Genomic DNA, 25,942 nt, shown 5'->3' with positions numbered 1-25,942 from the left:
TGAAAGGTTTAACATATGAGGAATGCTTTGTGGTCTATACTCGATAGAGTTTAGAAGGATGAGTTGGGATCTAATTGAAACTTATAGAATACAGAACAACCTGGACAGAGTGGATGTTGGGAAGATGTTTCCATTGGCAGGAGAGACTAGGACTCGAGGGCACAGCCTTAGAGTGAAAGGAAGACCCTTCAGAACGGAGACAAGGAGAAAATTCTTCAACCTGAGAGTGGTGAATCTGTGGAACTCGTTGTCACAGAAGGCTGTGGAGGCCAAGTTGTTGATTAAATATAAGAAAGAGATACATAGTTTCTTGATTGTCAAGGGGATCAAGAGTTATGGGGAGAAAGCAGGAGAATGGGGTTGAGAAACTTATCAGCCATGATTAAATGGTGGAGCAGACTTAATGGGCTGAATGGCCTCATTTCTGCTCTATTGTCTCGTGGTCTTATGATCTTATGAGCAGGAGAGATGTTGAAATGTTCCCAGAGAGTGAATAGGAAGTGCAGGGGCAGGATGGAAGGATGAACTTGGTAAAAGTTATTAAGTGGACATGCTGCATGTAATACTGAACTTTGGTGAGATGCATTAGGAATGGCAGAGTTAGAATGGTGACCCTCTGAGTATGACGTAACAGAGAGACAATAGTAGCACTTACTTTAGTGAGGGCAATAGATAATTTACCTCCTCCCTGTACTGCTGGATATTCTGTTTTACCTGGGATACCACACTGACTCAGGCTGTACTTTTGAGTACAGGCTAGTTTGCTGTGCTTGTGTGGCCTGCTGTGGTTGTCAGCTGGAAAAATGGCAGCACTGCGCCTCCTCCGCCCTGTCCACTGACGCATCCAGACCCACGACCATGAAGCAGAGAGCAAACCTTCCTTTACAGTGGGTAGTGTGTTTGGTAAAAACAGTTGAGCACCACAGTGTGGGGGTTCACTCTTTACTCGATTCGTTTGAGGTGGTCTGCAGTTGGGCTTTTGACATAGTGCCAGAGGTAGGAAATCATAAAGGTCCTTGCAGTGGCGAGTGCTCTCGCCTGTCCAACTGCACAATTTCTCGAGCACAGTTCGGGTTAGGGTTAACCCAAGAGCCATGTCGTACAATTACTAAAGTGAAGTGTGGAAGATTGTGTGAGAAAAGTCACTTCAAGCCTTGTCAAATTGTGCACCATGAATCCCTTTGACAAAACTCTTTAACAGCAAATAGGGAAATTCTGCCTTTGATACCTTTCATTCCATCTTTCTTAACATTGCTTTTGTACAATGTCCTTCAGTGGTTATTAATTATTATGGGCTGCTGTTAGTATTTTTACTTCAAAAATAAAACAAAGAATTTTGGATACTGGAGATGTGAAACAGATTAAACAGAAATTGCTGGAAAATCTCAGCAGATCTGGTAACTTCCAGATCATTGGACCTGAAATGTTAATTCTGTGTTCTCTTAACCTGCTGAGATTCTCCAGCAACTTCTTTCTTTTAACTGTTTAACAGCTTTTTAACTGTTCTGCTTTTGGCCCTGGCCACATTTTTACTGATAAGATTTTTGAACTTATTTCTAATTTTTCAAATAACTCCCCTTTTACACTCGAAGTCAGAGAGCTGATCACTTTAATACTGCAGGGCTCTGCTGTTAATACAATGTAAAGTCCAAATACCAGCTTAATTAAACTTGCGGTTCTGTATGCCTGTTTTCTTAAGAGTCTGAGTGTGGTGAACTAACATTCCATTCTCCATGACAACCAGTCTAGATTTCATGTTTGCTGGATTAGTCAACAGCTGAAGCATCTAACGTCATAAGAAGTTCCATTGAGGTAAAATTCAAAAAGCTACAAAGATCAGACTGAACAGCCCCATGTAGGATATGCATTTAAATTTGAGACTTATGCATTTTAAAAGCATGTCAATACAAAATAAAACATGCCTATTTGAAATCTAAATTGAAAGCAAGAAATGCTGCATAAACATTGCAGTCTTGACAGATTCTGTTAAAGATTCTCTGCCCAATCTGGAAACTGTTACGCGTAATTATGTAGGAAATCAGCACCAAAAAGTGAGGGGTCCAAGTGCTATCACAAAGAGTGACCTATGATTTTAAATCGTTTCCAAATTTTTTTGATTAGATTCCCTACAGTGTGGAAACAGGCCCTTTGGCCCAACAAGTCCACACTGCCCCTTGAAGCATCCCACCCAGCCCCATCTCCCTATAACCCACACATCCCTGAACACTACAGGCAATTTATCATGGCCAATCCACCTAACCGGCACATCTTTGGACTGTGGGAGGAAACCGGAGCACCCGAAGGAAACCCACACGGACACGGGGAGAATGTGCAAACTCCACACAGACAGTCACCCGAGGCGGGAATCGAACCCGGTCCCTGGCGCTGTGAGGCTGCAGTGCTAACCACTGAGCCACCGTGCCGCCGGTGAAGTATAGAGTCCTGGTGAATAAATTAAAGGTTTTCTTATTGGGGGAATAAAAAGACATTTAAAGAACAATGGCTAAATAGCTAGAGAAATAGCTAAGTTAAGAAATAGAAATATATTGAAGTGAAGCACAAAAAATAACAGGATTTATTTCAGTCCTTCTGCATGTTGTAAATGCGACAGCAATAGCTCCCAAAAGGCATTGGATAAGTACATGAATAGGAAAGGTTTGGAGGGATATGGGTCAAATGCAGGCAGGTGGCACTAGTTTAGTTTAGAACCATGGTCGGCATGGACACTTTGGACCCAAGGGTTTGTTTCAGTGCTGTATGACTCTATGACTCTATGAATACTCTTTCTGCCTTGTTTACAGTGGTACTCCAGCTGCCTCCAACTTGGCTAGGTCCATTTGTGTTAAGTTGAAATTCACTGTATTATGCAACTTCAGATCCTATTGCATATTGTCGGATCCTGATTTCAATTTTGAAATATATACCACGCATACTCTGTTGGCTTTTAACCAGTTAAGAGGTGGGCAAGCCAGTGTTCCTTGAAAGAACTGCTACAATCTGCTTCTCAAACAGGATAGGAAATACTAGAACATTTTTTTTCGATCAGGCTGATAACAACAGGACTGTTCCTTCTGAATTCTCAAGTTATATTGATGACACCTCTGATTGCCACACCTGACCCCCCCCCCCCCACCCCCCAGCTCCACCCCTGAAGCCCCATGCCGTCTCGGAGTGCAATTGGTAACTCCCTAGTGTCCGCGGCTCATCAGCAGAATGTTAATAATAAATGAAGCCCGTGTCAGAAAATGTTTCAGGCATCATGCAGGCAAAAAAGTGGGCAAAGTGGTGAGTGTACTACACGAACTGCCAACATGTCCCCAAATTGTCATTAAGATCACCACCCTCGACTGAAAACTGGAGGAAAAAAAACAAGAAAATTGGAGCTGTAGTTATGGCCTAAAATTGGTTTTGTTAGCATTCAGACCAACGGGCTCTAATGTACTCAAAAGGCCTAGGATTCAAATTATGAAATTAGCTTAAAGTATAGTAATGAATCGAATACTCTAACCCGTGCTAGCTGTTCTAACTGCTATTCTTCATAACCTATGCTTATCTCAGCATTGACTAACTCTTCTGTTGTAGGTTTATGATGGTTGGAATGAAGCAGCCCCCATGTTGGGAAAACTGTGTGGTAGTTTAATTCCAAAAAGGATTACATCAACTCACAATGTAATCTATGTACGTTTCCGCTCAAATGACAGTAATGAGCACAAAGGATTCAGAGCACAATTTGACCAAGGCAAGTCCAATTTAAACCTTTGGGTTTGGATATTGACATTGTTTCATCCTGAAAGTCCAATTTTCACATTCTGTTTTGTTTGCAGCTTGTGGGTCCTACATTATTACTGATGATATTGGTGGAGTTATCACATCACCTCTGTATCCTAAAAACTATTTAGATAATCAGAAGTGTTCCTGGATCATTCGAGCGCAGAAACCATGTAAGTAAAACGCTGAATGATCACTGTGAATCTCCTGTGTGTACTTTATGTAGTTGTATTGGTTCCTTTCTGTGCATGGTTTGCCATCTAGGAAGTTGATCATCATCTATGTTTTGTTGTAGCCAACTATTTGTATTCATGCTGACAGTATGTCCATCAACCAATAAATTGGTTGCCAGCACACTCTCCTCTGAATCAGAAGATTGTGGGATTAAGTCACACTTAAGTCAATCTTGTCAAGTACTGAGGGAGTGCTGTATTGACAGAGGTGCCACCATCTATGTGAAATGTGAAAAAGCCTATTCAAGAGGGTATAAAATAACCCATAGTATCATTTCAAAGACAAACAAGGGACATCTCCCCATTGTTCTGTCTACTATTTTCCCTCAACATCAGTCATTACCAGAGAGGCCAGTCTTTTTGACTCACTCCATGTAATATTGAGGAATGGCTGAAGACGCTGGATACAACAAATGATATGGGAGCTGTCAGTACTACTGAAGATTTGTGGTCCAAAACTAGCACACACCAAGATGTTAATTACAGCTACAATACTAGCATTTACCTGACAATGTGGAAATCTACCCATGTCTGTTATATGTACAAAAAGCAGGGCAGTTCCAATCAGGCAATTTAGAACCTCAATAGTCTATGCTCAACCATCAGAAGAGTAGTCAAAGATGCCAGTGATGGTGCTGTCAAGAAGCGCTTAAGCAGCAAAAGCCTACTGATTGCTCAGGTTTGGTTGTTCCAGACCTCTCTGTTACACACATCATTACAGCTTTGTTCCAAACATTAAAATGGGCAAAAGAACTGAACTACAATGTGGAGGGGAAATAGATGCTAACAGAGGTGAGACAAAAATATCATGTAATTATTTTTACCTAATTTGTTAGGAACAAATGCAGTGACAATAGAGCTAAATACTTAATGCTCTGTTTATTTTGGGGCAGTGTGGCTATGGCCATCTTGACTTAAATTTGAAACCAAGCAGCCCAGAGACTCAATCATATTTAATGGCGCCAAAGTCTTATCATGCAGAAATATGGACAACGAAAGCTAAATATCTGGTCATATGGTGCTCAGTGAATTCAGATCTTTCTTTAAAAGGGCATTGTCTTCAGGAATGTCGACTAGAAAGCATTATCTCTTTGCAAATATGACTTTATTCTGTAACCTGGATACTGAATTTAACCAAAAGTCAACTGAACATGGTGTACAAAGGCAATTGATCTGTGAAGTAATTAAAGGGACATTAAAGGAGTAATTGAAGTGTTACCTTAGCGAAGATTTGGCAAAGGGTTGTACCATTTTAAAACAGAAAAGGAGATGGCAACACAATCCAGAATGTGATACTAATGCAACAGTAATACCATTGCAGCAACCAATTTTTCTACATGCTAGAATTGAAAAGAAATGTGTTGGAAAAAGCTCGCACAGTGCAACATACAAACTCATTGGGCAAATATACAGCAGAATTTTAGTGGTTAATTCTTGGGATTTCAGAAATTAGGTCTTTACTGCCTGCTAAAGATATAATTATCCAGATAACTTGCCTGTTACTATCCCACACAATCCTGCCGTCATCAGTTCTTACCTCTCTACCGAGAAGGCAGGATTGGTGTCTTGTGAAACCAGCACAGTCTTCCTTCAAAGATGGACATTGAAGTCTGAAGACACCATTGGACACCACTTGCAATTTTAACAATGGCTTATGTAGGAAGACTATTGCAATTTTCTTGCTGGGTGAAGACTGCAGAAAAGAGACCTTGAATCACATGAGGAAATTAAAGTTCTCCTGTAAGCCTTACGAAGCAATTTTGCAGGTTAATCATGCAATCCTTCCCAGAATGCCCCCTGAAATCCCAGCCCTGCAGCTCAATGTGATGAGAATCCCTTTGGGTGCTAACAAATGCTTCAACCCACTCTTCATGAAGAAGCCAGACGAAGGAAAGACTATTCTGCCAGTTGCCTTTTTCTTTCTAGAAAACAAGTTTAACTCCACATTAAATTTGAGGTTTCGATTGACTTTAGAGCTATTTCTTGGGAACAGTCTCACATATGAACACATTTAAAATTGTTGAATCGTGTGTCAAAAATTGAAGACATTTCAGCAGTTCTCATCGAAAGTTTGAGTTTTTAGGATAGAATGTTATTTCCTTGTGAAAAAAATAAGGGAAGTAATTTGTGTGAGGAAATGTGATGGGTCATGGTTTGCTTGTAACCACTGCTTTTCGTAATTGCTGCAGTAATGTGAGTTTTTTTTTGTCAACAGTTAACCATGTTACTGTCTCTTTTACTGACTTTGAAATTGAAAACGGTGGTCCAAACTGCTCAGCAGATGCTTTGCAAATCTTAGATGGAGACAACTATGCGGCCCCTTCTATTGGTAAGTGAAGGAGTGATGTAATTTTCATATGTAAACCAGTGCATCTCTACCAATCAAAGCGATCATTGGTTTAACCCAGGCTTTCACTTACATTTAATTGAATGCATGGCTTAGAGATATGCTATAGTTTCCTTGTTGTTAATAATCAGAGAAAGTGATTCTTAAAATTATGACTCATGATTTTTAATTTTAATCTTTTGTGGTGAAGGATTAGTCTTTTTGTAATAATTAATTATCTTGATTTGATGATTTGAATGAGGAATTAAATTGTATGTTATTTGAGTATGGCTGGGTAAAGAACAAGGCAGTAGGTTATAGGGGATTCTCTTATAAAGTGAATGGACAGGCATTTCTGTGGCTGGAAAGGAGACTCCAGGATGGTATGTTGCATCCCTACTGCTAGGGTCAACGATGTCTTTGAGCAGGTACGGCACATTCTGGGCAGGAGTGGAGAGGCAGGATAAACAGCCAGTGGTTGTGGTACACATTGGTATAAGGAGGGATGAGGTCCTAAAGGCAGAATATAGGGAGCTAGGAAGAAGGTTAAGAAATTGCATCTCAAAGTTAGTGATCTCAGGATTATGACTAATGCCATGTGCTAGTCAGAGGAGAAATGACAGGAAATGCCAGATGAATACACGGCTGCAAAGGTAGTGTCACGGCCAGGGTTCCATATTCCTGGGGCATTGGGACCAGTTCTTGGGGAGGTGGGACCTGTACAAATTGGACGGTTACACCTGATGTCTTGGGGGACTATTTGCTGGAGTGGTTGAGGAGGGTTTAAATTAAGATGCCAGGGGGATGGCAACCTACGTAAAGTGTCAGAGAAGGCGGCAGGAAGGACAAAACCAAAAGCTGGAAAAGGGAATAAGAAAAGTGATAGGCTGAGAAACTAAGGACAGGATTCAAACAGGGCTATTGTGAAAAATAAGGAGGAGACAAACACTGTTAAAAGGACAAGCTCAAAGGCTTGGTCTCTTAATGCACAGAGCATCTGCATTAAAGTGGATGTAGTAATTGCGGAGATAGATTTAAATGGGTAGGATATAATTGGGATTATATCCCAGGGATGGGAACAAAATGCCCCAGGATATTCAGTATTTAGGAAGGACAAACAAAAAGGAAAAGGCAGTGCAGCAACATTGCTAGTTAAAGAAGAAATTAAGACAACTGTGAGAAAGGACATTAGCTCTGACAATGTGGAGTCTGTGTGGGTAGAGTTGAGAAATACCAAGAGGCAGAAAACATGAGTAGGTGTCATATGTAGATCCCCAAACTGCAGTGGCGATGTCAAGAATGGCATTAAACAGAAAATTAGAGATGCGTGTGATCAGAGAATATTGGTGAGCATGGGTGATTCTAATCTGCGCATAGATGGGGTAAATCAAAATCAGCCACAATGCCATAGAGGAGGAATTCCTAGAGTGTATAGAATATACGGAGGAACCAATAAGAGAGCAGGCCAACTTAGACTGAGCTCTGTATAATGAGAAGGGAATCACTGCTAATCTAGCTCTACGAGACCCCTTGGGGAAGAGCGACCATAACATGTTAGAATTTTTTATCAAGATGGAGAGTAAGGTTTTTGATTCTGAGACTAGGGTGCTGACCCTTAATAAAGGAAACTACGAGGATATGAGGCATGAGTTGGACTTAATTGATTGGGGAGAGTTACTTAAAGGGATGACAGTGGACAGGCAATGGCAAACATTCAAGGAACAGATGGGGTAACTGCAACAGCTGTTCATTCCTGTCTGTCTTAAACCAAAATGTGTAAGAAGGCCAATTCATGGCTTACAAAGGAAATAAGAGATAGTATCCGATCCAAGGAAGAAGGATACAGACTGGCCAACAAAATAAGGAAAAATAGATTACAAAAGTAAGCTTACAGGAAACGTAAAGACTGACACTAAGAGTTTCTATAGAAGAGAAAGGGATTGGTAAAATCAAATGTAACTCCCCTCAAGACAAAAACGGGGGAATGTACAATCGGGGACAAAGAACTGAATACGTACTTTGATTTTGTCTTCACGAAAGAGAACAGAAATCAGATACCAGAATTGTTGGACGATGCAAGATTTGGTGAGAGGGAAGAACTGAGGGAGATCAATATTAGTAGAGAAATGGTGCTGGGAAAATTGTTGGAATCCAAGCTGGATAAATCCCCAGGGTCTGATAATTTACATTCTAGAATACTTAAGGAAGTAGCGCTAAAAATAATGGATACATTGGTGGTCATCTTCCAGGATTCAATAGACTCTGGAACAGTCCCTGCAGATTGGAGGGTGGCTAATATCACTTCAATATTCAAAAGCAAAGGTAGAGAGATAAAGGGGACCAGTGAGCTTAATATCAGTCGGAGAGAAAATTCTCGAATCTATTGTCAAGGATTTTATAACAGAGCTTTTAGAAAGCAGTGGCATGATCAGACAGAATCAGCATGGATTTATGAAGGGGAAATCATGCTTGACAGGTCTGTTCGAATTTAATGAAGATGTAACTAGTAGAGTTGACAAGGGGGAGCAGGTCAATGTAGTATAGTTGGACTTTGAGAAAGTGTTTGACAAAATCTCACATAAGAGATTAATATGCAAAATTAAAGTGCTTAAGGGACTAGGACAAGTATACCGAGATAGATAGGGAACTGGTTGGCAGAGACGAAACAAAGAGTATGAATTAATGAGTCCTTTTCAAATTGGCAGGTAGTAACTAGTAGAGTGCCACAGGGATCGGTGTTGGTACCCCAGCTATTCACAATATATTTTAATGATTTCAAAGAGGGAACAAAATGTAACATCGTCAAGTTTGCAGATGATACCAATTTGGGTGGGACGGTGGACTGTGACAAGGATGCAGAGATCCTTCAGCATGATCTCAAATGGTTGGGTAAGTGGCAAATCAATGGCAGATGCAGTATAATTTGGATAAATGTGCGATTATGCACTTCAGAAGCAAAACAAGAAGGCAGTTTACTACCTGAATGGTTGTAAATTGGGAGAGGGGAGTGTGCAGTGGGACCTTGTGCAGTCACTGAAGATAAGCCACCAGGTCCAGCAGGCAGTAAAGAAGGCAAATGGTATGTTGGCCTTCATTGTGAGAGGTTTCAAGTATAGGAGCAGGGATGTGTTATTGCAGTGATACAGGGCCTAGAATATTGAGTGCAGTTTTAGTCTCCTTTTCTGAGGAAGGATGCTCTTGTCCTCAAGAGATTGCAGTGAAGGTTTACGAGGCTGGTTCCAAGGATGGCAGGTCTGACGTAAGAGGAGAGATTGACTACGTTGAGATTGTTTTCGTGGGAGTTCAGACTAATTGGGGGGTTTGAGGGTGGGAGGTGTAAGCTGGTTCTCATAGAGACTTTTAAAATTCTAACAGACTGGACAGGGTAGGTGCAGGGAGGATGTTCTTGGTGGTGGGTGTGTCCAGAACCAGGGGTCACGGTATGAGGATTCGAGGTAGATGATTTAAGATGGACATGAGGAGACATTTCTTCGCCAAAAGAATGGTGAACCTGTGGAACTCATTACCACATGATATAATTGATGCCAAAACATTGAATGTATTAAAGAGGTGACTAGGGGTGAATGGGATCAAAGGATTTGGGGAGAAATCAGGATTAGGCTATTGAGTTGGATGATCAGCCATGATAGTGATGAATGGCAGAGCAGGCTCGAAGAGCCAAATGGCCGCCTCTTGCTCATGTCCTCTATATTTTTATGTTTACTATGTTCCTATGGAAGGAAGAAAGCTAAATGGCTCTGGCCAGAAGTATGACTCTCCTTCTCTTTATGATTCTCCTCCTATGGGAGGAGACCAGAATTGCACACAATACTCCAAACATGGCTGAACCAATATCCTGGAGGTTTGGGGAGAGGGTTCTGAAATAAATAGGGAGAGAGGGGAAGGTGGACTGAAGATGGATAGAGGAGAAGATAGGTAGAGAGGTGAGTATAGGTGGGGAGGGAGGGAGGGGATAGGTCAGTCCGGGGAGGACGGACAGGTCAAGGAGGCAGGATGAGGTTGGTAGGTGGGAAATGGAGGTCCAGCTTGAGGTGGGAGGAGGGGATAGGTGAGAGGAAGAACAGGTTAGCGAGGCGGGGACAAGCATTGTGGCACTGCAGGAGGCCCAGGATGGACATGTTGTCTAAGGAATGGGAGGGGGAGTTAAAATGGTTCGCGACTAGGAGGTGCAGTGTTCATCCTGGGTCTCCTGCAGTGCCGCAATGACGCCACCCGAAGGTTGCAGGAAGAGCAACTCATTCCGCTTGGAAACCCTGCAGCCCAACGGTACCTATGTGGACTTCACAAGCTTCAAAATCTCCCCTTCCCCCACTGCATCTCAAACCAGCCCAGTTCATCTCCGTCCCCCACTGCATCCCAAAACCAGCCCAGCTCGTCCCTGCCTCCCTAACCTGTTCTTCCTCTCACCTATCCCCTCCTCCCACCTCAAGCTGCACCTCCATTTCCTAACTACTAACCTCATCCCGCCCCCTTGACCTGTCCATCCTCCCCGGACTGACCTATCCCCTCCCTACCTCTCCACCCATACTCTCCCCTCCCCCTATCTTCTACTCTATCCATCCTCGGTCCGCCTCCCCCTCTCTGACTATTTATTTCAGAACCCTCTCCCCATCCCCCTCTCTGATGAAGGGTCTAGGCCCGAAACGTCAGCTTTTGTGCTCCTGAGATGCTGCTTGGCCTGCTGTGTTCATCCAGCTCCACACTTTGTTATTTTGGATTCTCCAGCATCTGCAGTTCCCATTATCACTGAGATAGGCTTTATTTAAGTATTAATCAAGTGAAAAGGAGCACTTTTTTTACAATACTGGAAATGTAAATGCAACAGCAGTGAGTCCTCAAACCCACAGGTATGCACACAATAAAGGGTGATTTCTGAAGATGCAACATATACTTTACTCAGTTGGACAGTTTCTTTGGACAAGATAATAAAATGTGAGGCTGGATGAACACAGCAGGCCAAGCAGCATCTTAGGAGCACAAAAGCTGACGTTTCGGGCCTAGACCCTTCATCAGAGAGTTTCTTTGGACAGTTGTTAAGATGGTAGTTCAAATGTTGCAAACCTAAAGCATTCTTTCATGTTCACTGAAAACAAAGAAAGTTGGAGATTGTGTTATGGCCAAAAGATTCTACTGTGAAGAAACATAATCTGGCTTTAGGAAAAACAAATAAGCCCTAATTCTCCACCTAAAATCACATTTGAGGCAAAGCTGCATGACAGGTGGCTTCCCTTGAGCCTTTATATTCCAGACTAACATGCTGGACTGTCTCTGAGAACTAATTAGGAACTGGCATCCAATTTCAGTCATGTGATGTCAGTATCAATGTATTTCATTGTCAACAAAATGAGTTGACGGACGTAATCAACATTCCAATTCTGATTATTGCCCTGAAGTGTCTTTGTTGAAATTCCATATTTGTGGAGTCAGCCAGTCTTGAAGATGTGGTCAATCTAATCCTGATCCTTTGAAATGGTGAGGAGAAGATATTCAGCACTTGGGAAGAATATTTGCAGACTAAGTAACTTGCCAGAGATGTGTTCAGAGATGTCAATCTCTGACTGTACAAAAACCACAAAGTAAGTCGCCTGACTGCCGAGAATCAATTTTCTGAAAGTAGTGTCTGTATCCCATATTGAATTTCAAAAGTGGTTTCCATCTCTCAATAAGCTTTACTGTCATAGGCCATGACTATAATGCAGATAAACTTAAAAGGTTTTGCCAACTTCAAATGTGAATGATGTATGTAGTATTTTAATGTACTGATTGATCATCAAACTCTGTCTCTAAAGGTAAATGACCATTAATTTGATCAACATTGAGTTAGTGTTCATATGTATTGGAGTGCTTTATTCTGTCATCTATCTTTCACAGTATTGTATATCTGATTTATTTCGATCAATAGGACAGTAAAGTGTCCAGTCCACACTTCTGATTGAAACTCCATTGAATCATTGAAAAGTGCAGAGCAACATGCTGCTGTCTACTCAGTCAACTTCAAAAAGCTTGTTTGTCTGGAAGCTCTATTTATATAGAAGTTTGTGCAATCCCATTTGACGTATTACACATAGTTTTGGGACTGGGACAGCTTTTAGGTAGAACAAGGTAGCGTTGATGGACAGAGAGGTTGAGAGTCACCATGTGACAAAGCATGGCACTGAGTGTGGATCTTAGGATGTGGTTAAAGCAGCCATTTGAGGAGTGCCGTATGTCTTGGAGATAGCTGTAACCTTGGGTGGGCTCAAATCTGAAGAGTGAGACATCAGCTGTTTGTACAGTGTAGGACAGAGCCAGAGAAAATCACTGAGGGAGGAGATGTGGCTGCAGGTTTTGGCAATAAATTTATGAAACAATAGGAGGGAGACTGAAAGTGATGAAATTGAACAAGTCTCAAGATTAAAATCTATTGAAGAGGAGTGCAGAACGTTTTCAAGGTGGACATACCCAGAAAAGAAGTTGCAGTGAATTAAACACCCAAAAAAAGCAAAGTACTGTAGATCCTGGAAATCTGAAATAGAAACAGAGGCTGCTGGAGAGGTTAGCAGGTCTGGCAGCATATATGGAGAGAGAAGCAGAGTTTATGTTTCAAGTCCAGAATGCCTCCTCTTCAGAAAAGAAAAATTTTAAATTGTGAAGAAAAATCTTTCACCTCAGGTGTTAAATAATCTTCTAAAATAAATAAACAGTTGTTCAAAAATCTTGAATCACTGCTTACTTATTTTAGAAGATTATTTAGTATGAGGTGAAAAATTTTTTCACCATTATTTTATTGAATACTTGCTGGATTGCAAATTTCCAAGAGGGATTTTTTTCCAAGGCAAGTTTGAATGGCCTTTTTTTAAAAGGTTAAAGAATTAAGCATGCAGTCATGGAGGATATCAGTGGGTTTTGCCGGAGGTGGTATGGGGGTACATGGAGGGACAAGGAGATGATGAAGAGTAAGGGCTAATAACCTTGAAGAGGACTGAGCCATTGTCCCAAGGACAAAGGTAGGCCTTCTACCTTGCTGAACTTGTCACATACTCACCGTTGTTCTCACTTCAGGTCTGCATCGGCAAGTGGTGTTCTGTCCATTCCAACTTTAGAATACAAAAATTCACGTTCAAAAGTCAGAAGTGCAATGTTACAAAATGGGTCAACTCAAACTTCACAACTTGGAAGAGGAGCCTGTTAGTTTGATTTCTCTGTCCAGTGACGATGTCAGATATAAATATTTTCAGTAATTTTGCTTTTGTGTTAGATTTCCAGCATTTGCAGTATTTTTCTTTTGTTTGGAATCTAGAATATTTAACCGAGTTCTGAGGTTTGTCTTACTTGTCAAGCAGGGATTTCTTTGTTAACAGTGAGAAGCAAAGATATATTTGAGGTTTTTTTTTCTGCAATGTATTCATTCATTCGCTATTATAATGAACAAATAGCATTGCAGTCTAATCAAAGGACTTGTCTAACTTGTACTCTTATAGTGGAAGTTCATGCTGATCACATTCTCACTTCTGAGTTAACAAAGTAAAAAATATCTTTTCTGGATTTCCGGTAAGACTATCTGAGGTCTCGGGATTCAGTAGGATTATTTTGCTGCTGCAGGAGTTTGCTGCTGCTGACTGCTCTATAGGGCTGAAATTCCAGGGGGCTTCTCTCAGACTTTGTAACCCCAGAGGAGGTTAATTGAACGTTTGTGGAATTTCAGCTTCTTATCTCTGTATTAAGGTGGTTATTTCACCATCCTGCCTATTCGAGAGTTAATATATTAGCTGCTCATAATCACACAACAAGAAAAACTGCATGGAAACCTAAATAGGGAGTAAAATTTGAACAGTAAGAACTTCACTCACAGCTTTATCAGGTGTTAGTGTGAACTCAGTTTTATCCGCTAAAATCTGAATTTTTGTTGAACATGAAATCAACTGAAGATGGCTCAGGTTTGTGACAATAGTTCCATCACCAATCTGCATAATATTTGACTCTGGATTCTTGGCTACTCCTTTCACTATAGCAGGATTTCATCCTAATTGTCCTTACTAATCCATAATCCTTAACTTGAACTGTTAGTGTTCAATGAGTACTGAGACTTGCGCTCCAGAAGTAGTCACGCCCCCAACCAAGCTGTTCTAACAGAGTTACAACACTGGAATCTACTCGGAAGTGTGGAAAATCATTAAGGTATTCCTGTCTACAAAATATCCAGCCAATTGCCACCGAATTAGCCAATGGTCAATCTGCAAAGTGGTAGAAGAGGTCATTCACAGTACTATCAAGAGGTATTTACAAAAATAAGCTCACTGATGCTTAACTGGGTTCTGCAAATGTCACAGTAAGTATCTTGCTCTGAAAGCATAATAGAAATTTAATGCAGTGACATGATTTTAGCGTCACATAGTGGCACTATAAACCAACTATTTTCTTGTACGATGAAAAAGAGTCAGAATCAGGAATATTGAATCAGCATTTCTGGTTGGACGCAAAGCTAAGTTGGTTCACGTTGTCATGGAGAAGATGATTTTTTAAAAGTTCAGGTTACAGGCTTCCCTGTCTCTCACGTGCAGCAGTTTTGTGTTGGCAGCAGAGAAAAGTGGCTGCTTTTTGTGCCACCACAGCAGATGCAGGAGGAATAGCCTCAAGTCAAAAAGATGCACCCACAACTAATTAAGGATCCCAGGACATTCGTTGTGGTTTAGCCAGAAGGCAAGAATCATCAGAACAGGCTTTACAGCTGTTAGAGGATTTTGGAAATCAAATTTCTGAAAACTGAAGAAATTTCTGGAGGCATTCATTTAAAGTTATCACATTCAAAAGAGGGAGATGGGAATGGTTTGAAAGCAGGGAACTGCTGTGGAATGTTTTATGTGCAATTTAATATTTTCAAATCAATAGTGGTTTCAGTGATCTAATGTGTATTTTAATATGCTTCCATGATTTGTAGGTCGTTACTGTGGAAATATAATGCCTCATCCTATCACATCATTCAGTGATGCCTTGTTTGTCAACTTCAGCTCCAACAATGTCAACACATTCAAAGGTTTCCGAACAGTTTATGCTGCATCCACATCAGGTAAAGTGATAGCATCAAAACTTTAACTACTGAGGGACGAGTAAGATCATGCAAAACCCTTCTCCAATTTTGAGTCAAAGTTGCATGTTAAACACAATATTTCAGAGTTCAGGCTGAGGATCTCAGCTTATCACCTTAGCTTTCGGCTGGTTCACTAGCCAACCACAAAACTGATCTGTTTCCTTAGATGGGGGCTTACTTAATGAAAGGATCAGTAACAAACAGCACTTAAACCCAACAAATAGTGAGAGAGAACTATAAAAAATAAACAGATAAACAAGAAGTACCAAAAATTAGCTCAAGCAAAATAGCACAACTCAATCTAGTGGTTTTCTCTGTGTGGGCTGGTGGCCCGGAAGTTCTTCATTAACAGGACCCTAGACCCATCAGAGAGTGTAAATCCCAGCTTTCCCACTCCATGCCTTTCTACCTTAGACCTTCATCATCCTCATCCTCCTCACTGGGAGCTGCTTGCTTGGTCCTGGAGAGAGCTCAGACTTGCTCCAAACTTTACTCCAGGGCAGCTCCCCTTCCTTTCAGCCTCGAGGCAGTACCAGGAGCAGCCACTTCTCCAGGTGGTGCTGCCACAACTGAACAAAGAACAAAGAAAATTACAGCACAGGAACAGGCCCTTCGGCCCTCCAAGCCTGCGCTGATCGAGATCCTCTGTCTAACCTGTCATCTATTTTGTAAGGGTCTGTATCCCTTTGCTCCCTGCCCATTCATGTACCTGCCCAGATACATCTTAAAAGACGCTAATGTGTCTGCATCTACCTCCTCTGCTGGCAACGCGTTCCAGGCACCCACCACCCGCTGCGTAAAGGACTTTCCACGCATATCTCCCTTAAACTTTCCTCCTCTCACTTTGAACTCATGGCCCCTAGTAATTGAGCCACCCACTCTGGGAAAAAGCTTCTTGCTATCCACCCTGTCTCTACCCCTCATGATTTTGTAGACCTCAATCAGGTCCCCCCTCAATCTCCACCTTTCTAATGAAAATAATCCTAATCTACTCAATTTTTCTTCATAGGTCATGCCCTCCATACCAGGCAACATCCTGGTGAATCTCCTCTGCACCCTCTCCAAAGCATCCACATCCTTTTGGTAATGTGGCGACCAGAACTGTACACAGTACTCCAAATGTGGCTGAACCAAAGTCCTATACAACTGCAACATGACCTGCCAACTCTTGTACTCAATACCCCACCCAATGAAAGAAAGCATGCCAAATGCCTTCTTAACCACCCTATTGACCAGCGTTGCCATGTTCAGGGAACAATGGACCTGAACCCCCTGATCTCTCTGTTCATCAATTTTCTCTCGGACTTTTCCATTTACTGTATAGTTCACTCTTGAATTAGATCTTCGAAAGTGCATCACCTCACATTTGCCGGAATTGAACTCCATCTGCCGTTTATCTGCCCAACTCTCCAATCTCTCTATATTCTGCTGTAATCTCTGACAGTCCCCTTCACTATCTGCTACTCCACTGCTCATTTCCCATTGGATAGTTGTTCTATGAGATGGGACTTTCTGTTACTCAGGGAGGGAATCCCCTTTCCCCCCAGTACACAGCCATTCAGGCATTTAATTCTTGCAAGGCACTGGAGTGCACTTATACTTACCCACAGTATTTCAGCTGACTTGGGATGGGAGACCTGACAGAACTACAGACTTCGATTAAATCCACCTCTGGGCTGAAAATATCTTGAAATCTGACGTATTGTATTAAATGACAGTTGACAAAAAGTCAAGCAACGCCTTTGAGCCTGCAGATATATGCAGAAGTATATGGACTTCAGTTATACACCCCCATTGTATCCTGACATTCCAAAGTTTCCAAGAAGCTGACTTTTCTGAACTGATTCCTTAAGATAGCAACTGACATGATTACTGCGCCTCTGTGGCCTTTGCGTTTTTATGCCAACATTTCCCTCCTGCACTATATTCATACTTGTTTTGCAGTTGTGTTGCTACTATATAAAAACCACTGGAATTATTTATTTTATTAACAGGGCTAAGTCAGAACTGATTTCCATTTACTCTTGGAGCATCAAATTTGAATCCATTTGCAGGGTGTGATAAATGCCTTAAGCAGATCAATTATTTCTGGGTGTGACTGCTTAGAATATTTGTGTGGTTAGACTCCTCTGTGTGATCCCACCCAAAGTCACAACAAAAAATGAGACCATATTTGGGCCATGCAGTAATTGGTCTCATCATTGAACTGCAGGTAACAAAGTGTAGAGCTTCTTAACGTCAGCTTTCCTGTTCCTCTGATGCTGCTTGGCCTGCTGTGTTCATCCAGTTCTACATCTTGTTACCTCAGACCCCCCAGCGTCTGCAGTTTCTACTATCTCTGTAACAATAGTAACTGAGGGTTAGTATGAATTCAGAGGTGTGTGGAAATCCGTCTCTGGCAGAAATCTGTCCCAAAAGGCATAATTCCAGTTCCTGGAAACATCTTTAATTACTTTAGCAAGACCATAAGGATAGAAAATCAGATTTATTTTTTACTTGTCAGAAGTTTTGAAATCATCAATTAATCAATTAGAATTTCTTTCTTGCATTGCACTACTTTTTTACATTTATCTACTTTTTAATTAAAATTTTGAAATCATGAAGGATATCTCCTTGCCATCTAGTCAGTAAAAGCTTATTATTATCTAATTATTAATTTATAATGATATTAATGGGCAGGAAGAGGAGACAAAAAAAATCAGGTACCAAATTAAAATCATAGAATGAATTGCTGGGCTTAGTCAAAGTTTAAAGGTTATGCAAGCCATTGATTTTGTTTAAAAATGCAGCAAGCGTGGTATAATTAGGAAATCAGTGAAGTTGTGCATAGATTATGCACTGGAAAGCTTGGATTAATACCAGCAAATAAACTTTTCAAAATTGATTATTATTAACAGCATTGACATTGAACAACACTTCCCAGGATTGTTAACTGTTCGTTCTTTCACAGCGTGTGGCGGAATGTATCACATGGAAACTGGAGCATTCAATAGTCCCAACTTTCCTGATGAATCTCCACCCAACTATGAGTGTGTCTGGTACATCATCACTTCACCTGGTAACCGTGTCCAACTATCCTTCATGTAATTACCATTTACAATTTGTTTTATTCTTTTGTGGGATGGGTGCATCGCTGGCTGGGGCAGCATTAATTGTCCATCCTTCATTGCCCTTAAGAAGGTGGGCGTGAGCTGCCTCTTGGACTGTTGTGGTCCACGTGCTATAGAACATAGAACAACACAGCACAGAACAGGCCCTTCGGCCCTCGATGTTGCGCTGAGCTGCGAACTAATCTAAGCCCCTCCTCCTACACTATCCCATCATCATCCATATGCTTATCCAAGGACTGTTTAAATGCCCCCAATGTGGCTGAGTTAACTACATTGGCAGGCAGGGCGTTCCACGCCCTTACCACTCTCTGAGTAAAGAACCTGCCTCTGACATCTGTCTTCTATCTATCACCCCTCAATTTGTAGCTACGCCCCCTTGTACAAGCTGAAGTCATCATCCTCAGAAAATAACTCTCACTGTCCACCCTGTCTAATCCTCTGATCATCTTGTATGTCTCTATTAAATCCCCTCTTAGTTTCCTTCTCTCCAATGAGAACAGACCCAAGTCCTTCAGCCTTTCTTCATAGGGCCTGCGCTCCAGACCAGGCAACATCCTGGTAAATCTCCTCTGCACCCTTTCCAATGCTTCCACATCCTTCCTGTAATGGGGCGTCCAGAACTGCACGCAATATTCCAAATGAGGCCTCATTAGCATTTTGTACAGTTGCAGCATGACATCACAGCTCTGGAACTCAATCCCTCTACCAATAAAACCTAACACACCGTAAGCCTTCTTAACAGCACTATCAACCTGGGTGGCAACTTTCAGGGATTTATGTACATGGACACCAAGATCCCTCTGCACATCCATAGGTGTATACATGTTTATTTTAGACTAATACCTAAAGGAAATATTTCTTTTGATTAATCTACCTTATTTATTGTAAAAAGTTATGAATGTCGTCATGTTTAGCTTGGATCTCTGCAGCATTGCAGGATAACTCGTCAGATAAAATAAATTATTCATTTTGTCCATGTTTAACAGATCTTTCGATATTGGATTAAATATAAACTGCAACTCAGCTTACCTTGAAATTCGAGAAGGGAATTCCACTGGACAATTAATTGGACGTTACTGTGGAAGTTCTTTACCTGCAAATTATACATCAGTTAAGATACACATCTTGTGGGTGAAGTTTGTGTCTGACCCAATATCTCCTGGTGGTAGATTCAGTGCCATCTTTTCTCATTGTAAGTATTGGACTCAGAACATGATGCTTCTCAGAACATGATGCTTGTCAAAACCATTCTCATAACTAAAGTTGAAATATTTTTCAAATATGAAGGATGGATTACAATGCTTGTTATGAGTAACAAAGTTGTAAATTCAGTTACCTTCAATGATCATTTCTAATAAAATGGTTATAAAACAGTATTTTGCAACGTGGGAATACTTTTGATCCATTATGCTGTTGCCAGCTCTGAAAGACGCTATCTGTATAAACTAATTTCCTTGATTTATCTACCATTCTTGTTGGTGGTGGTAATTGGTGGTCTGCACAGGAATATTCCATGTCATTGATCATGGGTTCTGTGTGTCCTTGTGTGGAGGATCAGCCCAGTCCTAGAGCCTGTCTGGCAGCTGTTTCCAGGACGTGGAATTGGAAACGTGGAACATGAATCTCTCTTTTAACATTGTTTTGTTTTTCACGTATGAAGAACGTATTTCCAATATTGCTACATATAGCAGCCAGATCAATTATTTTGCAATAGTTTTTTTTATTGAAAAATAATCCTGCTTCCTCTCTTTCAGCAGATGGTTTCTAAATGATGTTTTGTTAATAAACAAATACATTAGGGTTTCCAGTGAAAATTAAAGTCTGAACGTTGAATTGTATTCTTAATGCCAGGGCTGCTGGTATAGTTGTCATTGTTTTATGTTATTAAATATAGTAAGCAATTTAAACAATGCTTAATCTTCCCGTTGAAATTCTCAGCCTTGGAATTTATGTGTAAACCAGTTTGGATAACACACTTCAAAAGATCATTGCATAAATAAAAAAAAAGGAAAGTTCAAATAAAAGCATCACTATAAAGAGTTTAAGTGCAAAGAAAGATCTTTGCTAGTGCTCCTTGCAAGGAACCTAAAAATAACTCATGAGGGCAGCTAGTTGGATTTTCATGTGGAATGACAAGGGCAGCAAATGCACACCACCACTTATAAATTTCCCTCTAAGTCACTCCTTCCTTGGAATGGTATCACTATTCCTTTATTGTCCCTGGGTCAGAATCCTGGAACAACTTTGCTGACCCCACAATGTGTGGCAGTTTCCTTCCCTAAAGGACATTAGTGACCCAGATGGGTTTTTCCAACAAATGGCAATGGATTCATGATCTTCATTCAGACTTAATTCTAGATACCCATTGAATTCAGATTGCACCATTTGTCAGGGCAGGATTTGAACCCAGGTCCACAGGACATCATCTGGGTCTCTGGATTAACAGTCCAGTGATAATACCAGTAGGCCATTGCCTCCCCAATTGTTGCATGTTCTTAAGGAAAAACTGGATAGGTTTTTGAACAATAAAGGAATTACAGTTTATGGTGAGCGGGCAGGTAAGCTGCGTCCATGATCAGCCGTGAGCTTATTGAATGGTGCAGCAGGCTCAACAGGCCAGATGGCCTACTGTTGCTCCTATTTCTTATGTTCTTGATGAAAGAAAACCATTTTTTATTATTGCAAATAGCATAGGTGTTAACATAAAGGACTTTAGCTAAAATGTGTTTCTTTCAGTGTATGGCAATGAGATTGTCGGATTCCAAGGACAAATTGCGTCTCCACTGTGGCCACTGCATTACCCACATAATGCTAACTACCACTGGACCATTACTGTTCCTGCATCCTATATCGTCCATGTCAGAATATTGGAATTGGATATTGATGCATTACATGAATGCAGATATGATAATTTAATGGTGAGTAATCCTTCACGCTCAAGAAGATGAAGACCTTTAAATGGTAGGCTTAGATGAAATCCATAATGCAACCTCAACAACTTCAGCAAAACTTCCCATAAGTGTTAAGTTATATTGCCTGTGGCTGCACCCATTTCTTTGGAAACATTACATTACAGAAAAAAGCCTGCTATCACATGTTGTGATTTATCACATAAATTGCTTGCAGACTTATTTGCACTAACAATCCCAGAACTGCAGAAGATTAGGAATAGGAGGATTTTGAAGTTTTTTTTAATATATCCAACTTCTAACATTTTGGCCAAACTGTGCGGTTGTAGGGAGAGGCCGGAGAGGCCGAACAGCCTGGGGCTTTTATTTCCCTGGAGCTTCGGACGCTGAAGGATGATCTTATTACGGTTTATCAAATCATGAAGTACATGGATAGGATGAAGAGCCACAGGCTTTTTCCTGTGGTGGGGGAGTCCAAAACTAGAGGCCATAGGTTTAAGGTAAGGGGGGAAAGATGTAAAAAGGACCTGAGGGGTCATGCTTTTGTGTAGAAGGTGGTGTATATATGAAATGAGCTGCCGGTGGAAGTGGTGGAGGTGAGTAAAATTACAACATTTAAAATACATCTGGGTGAGAATATGAGTCAGAAAGGTTTAGAGGGTTGTGGGCAAAGTGCTGGCAAATGGGACTAGGACAGATTGGGATTACACAGTGTGGAGGTGGAGGAACACAGCATGCTAGGCAGCACCAGAGGAGCAGGAAAGCTGATGTTTTGCGTCAGGACCCTTCTTCAGAAATGGGGGAGGGGGATGGGAGCTCTGAAATTAATAGAGAGAGGAGGGGTGGGGCTGGGGAAGGTAGGTGGGATGGTGATAAGTGAGTGCAGGTGGGCACTGGTGGGGATTGGTCAGTGGTGTGAGGTGGGAGAGAAGATGGACAGGTTGTGTCAGGTCAAGGAGGCGGAATGTGAGGGAGATTTGGTTATGGGATGAGGCCGGGGATGGGGAGATTTTGAAACTGGTAAAGTCCACTTTGAGTCCATTGGGTTGTAGGCTTTACAGTTTTTGTTTACCAGTTTCAAAATTTCCATGACTAACCCTCCCTCTCATCCCCGCCTCCCTGACCTGACACAACCTGTCCATCTTCTCTCCCACCTACCTGCTCCTCCCACCTCACTAACTAATCCCCAGGAAGAGCTCCTCTTCCTGCAGTACCAGCATATACCAATAATGGTGGCTTTCTCCTCGCGCATGCACTCTCTTTACACCACCTCACCTGGCATTTATACAAATCGTAGCTTATTTTCAGAGATTTTTTAAAGATACTCAAAATAATGTTGCAACATCTAGAATCACTTCTCACTGTGCTATTAGTTTGTACCCATTGATACTATTAACAGGAGCGATTCACCAGTAAATCAACAATTCTGCCAAATAATCCTAAATGCTATCCTACTGCTTCTTTGAAATAATTCAGTCAGGTATTCTTTATAATTAACCTACTCTCAAATATACCATCCACACTTGAAAGCCCTTCACCACCAGGCTATGATTTTATTGGAGAACAATGGTCAGAATTACAAGTATTTAAGTTGTGTAAGATACTTCCAAGGAGATTAGATTTCCCTAAAGATTAATCAGATGGCCAAAACAAGAGTAGTGAGGTCAGCCTCTGAGGATTCCATAGGAGAGAAGAAGGCGGAGATGGAACAATTGTGAAAGAGTTAAACTGAAAGAACAGAGCAGAAAAATTCATAGGATGAAACAAAGAAGCAGGGGATTTACATAAAAAAGGCATTGAGTGGTGCCAGAAAGAACGTGAGGAAAAGAGATATTTGTGGATAAATAAAACAAGAGCAAGAAAGGTAGAGACAGAGCAGGAAGTAGGAAAAAAGTATGAGCAAGATGCAATGAAGTAAGAATCAAACCCAAAACTGGAGGAATGAGAAGGAGAAAATGTTTTCAAATAGGTCACAAATAGAGGCAGTTACAAAAGGAAAGACAAAAGTTTCAGTTCTAATTTTGCCCTTCAGCGTTGCTAAGGGAAACCAACCATATTTCTAGTAAAGAGATAACAAGGTGTAGAGCTGGATGAACACAGCAGGCCAAGCAGCATCAGAGGAGCAGGAAAGCTGACATCTCGGGCCTAGACCCTTCTTCAGAAAACCTAATGCATTTTTCTGTTTTCTGAAGAAGGTTCTAGGCTCGCAACATCAGCTTTCCTGCTCCTCTGATGCTGTGTTCATCCAACTCTACACCTTGTTACCTCAGATTCTCCAGCATCTGCAGTTCCTACGATCTCTGAAATAATATTTCTAATAATATTATTTAGCAATTGGCCATATGACTAATACACATTTCTCTGGTTCTAGTTCTATGATGGCCCTAATATATATGAACGTGTTATTGGAAAATTCTGCGGCTTTGAACTGCCTCCAGATTTGTCCTCTACTGGAAGTACAATGACAGTTCAGTTTATGAGTGACTCCAGTCTGAATGGGAAAGGTTTCTTGCTGGAATGGTATGCAGTGCTGCACATTATTGACCCAACTGCAATACCTACTGTTCAACCAGGTATGTGGCAAAGACATAAATGATACAGCACATATATTCTTGGTGAAAATAAGTACAAACCTGTATCTATAATTTGTGCGGGTGCCTGGAGAATTATAGACAAATTTCAGTAAATTTCCGAACAGTAAACCTTTATCATTGAGATAAACTTTGAGCGACAATTAAGATGCAAGGTCCTAAAGTAATTCCTAATGTATGTACTGATTCAATGAGGCAATGGGTAAAACTTACATAAGATAAATGTAGAATAGGAAAATAAATGCCGAGTGAAGTGCTTTGATTTTGAGTGTAATCTGAAAAGTAATATATGATCATTTTCATCCCCCTTTCAAGATAGCTGATGTTAGGTATGATGAAAATACTTTTAAAATTTACAATAAAGTTTGGCGGCTCGGTGGCTCAGTGGTTAGCACTGCAGCTTCACAGCACCAGGGACCCGGGTTCGATTCCACCCTCGAGTAACTGTCTGTGCGGAGTTTGCACATTCTCCCCGTGTCTGCGTGGGTTTCCTCTGGGTGCTCTGGTTTCCTCCCACAGTCCAAAGATGTGCAGGCTAGGTGGATTGGCCATGCTAAATTGCCCGCAGTGTTCAGGGGTGTGTGAGTTATAGGGGGATGAGTCTGGGTGGGATGCTTTGAGGGGCGGTGTGGACTTGTTGGGCCGAAGGGCCTGTTTCCACACTGAAGGGAATCTAATCTAAACTAAAGTCTGGAAAGAAGGGAAGGAGGGCAAACATTTCGAAATGTGTTAAATAACGATCCTCTATAATGTTGAAGCATACCAAAAAAGAGGCCCAGAGAACCAAGACTAAACTTCAGGAAAGTGATTTGGAGAAGTATGAATATATTAACTTTAGCAGTAGACATAGAAAAGTAGAATAGTATATCGGTGTGAAACTTGTTGACTTTCAGAGAGGTTCAGTGTACTTGTCGAAAGAACACAGAAAATTAGCTGGTCAATTCCTGAAATAATAGGGTTGCCTTGTAGATAATGAGAAGTGGCCTCATTGAAATATTCAAGATTCTAACAGGCTGTTTCTGTAGATTTAGATTTCGATGTAGATTTAGACTTTACTGTCACGTTTACTCAAGTGCAAAAGGACAGAAGTAGAGTGAGAAGTGTACAATGCTGCCTTAGGATCAAGCACCTAGGTATCAATCTTAAGAACAAGTTAGAAAGAAATAAAAACAACGTTAATAGTTAAACATTACAGTCATTCTTCGTGTAGTGTAAAAGGAAGTTAAAAGTTAAGAATTACAGACCTCGCTAGTATTAAGTAAAAGACCTCATACCTACAATGAGCAGGAGAAATGTGATACATAAAATACCGTTCAGTAACTGCGAGAAACGCTACATAGGACAGATAGGCAGAAAACTCACCCCCAGGATACATGAACAACAACTTGCGGCAAAACAACACGACCAATTCTCCCTCATTTCAATACACTGTCACGTAGAAGGACATCAATTTGACTGGGATAAAGTTACAGAACTAGGACAAGTGTGCCATCATTTCGGGGAATGGGGGTGGGGGGAGGTTGCCAGACCTGAGGCATTGGCTCTGGTTTTTATTCACAGATGCTGCAGACCTGCTGGGTATTTCCAGCGCCTTCTGTTTTTCTTCGTAAAGAAACGTGCTCTTCAATTTGGTCTGAACTGAGATTGAATTGTGGATGTAAAAGATGATTCTGGTCTCCCTTCTATGGGAATGATGTTGTGAAACTTGAAAGGGTTCAAAAAAAGCTTTGAAGGTTGTTGCCAGGATTGGATGGTTTGAGCTATCAGGAAAGGACTATTTTCCCTGGAACATCGGAGGATGAGTGGTGACCTTATAGAGGTTTATAAAATCATGAGGGGCATGGATAGAGTAAATAGGCAAGGCCTGTTCCCTGGGGTGGGCGAATCCAAATCTAAAGGGCCTAGGTTTAAAGTGAG

The 25,942-nt window shown here is 41.2% G+C and overlaps 1 protein-coding gene across 2 annotated transcripts in view; it reads left to right on the top strand.

Annotated features, from left to right (window-relative positions):
* cubn (cubilin (intrinsic factor-cobalamin receptor)) overlaps positions 1–25,942 on the top strand; it is a 283,762-nt gene that overhangs the window by 140,858 nt on the left and 116,962 nt on the right. For both annotated transcript variants that reach the window (XM_048561565.2, XM_048561555.2), the window contains exons 27-34: positions 3,583–3,739; positions 3,825–3,941; positions 6,217–6,330; positions 15,266–15,394; positions 18,366–18,498; positions 19,512–19,717; positions 21,262–21,443; positions 23,806–24,007. In XM_048561565.2, coding sequence (XP_048417522.2) covers positions 3,583–3,739; positions 3,825–3,941; positions 6,217–6,330; positions 15,266–15,394; positions 18,366–18,498; positions 19,512–19,717; positions 21,262–21,443; positions 23,806–24,007 — 1,240 coding nt within the window. The remainder of the gene's footprint in view (positions 1–3,582; positions 3,740–3,824; positions 3,942–6,216; positions 6,331–15,265; positions 15,395–18,365; positions 18,499–19,511; positions 19,718–21,261; positions 21,444–23,805; positions 24,008–25,942) is intronic.

The sequence above is a fragment of the Stegostoma tigrinum genome, chromosome 2 (genome assembly GCF_030684315.1).
Source record: "Stegostoma tigrinum isolate sSteTig4 chromosome 2, sSteTig4.hap1, whole genome shotgun sequence".
Lineage (NCBI taxonomy): Eukaryota > Metazoa > Chordata > Chondrichthyes > Orectolobiformes > Stegostomatidae > Stegostoma > Stegostoma tigrinum.
The sequence above is the reverse complement of the archived record's forward strand: the minus strand, read 5'-3'. Positions and strand labels throughout refer to the sequence as shown.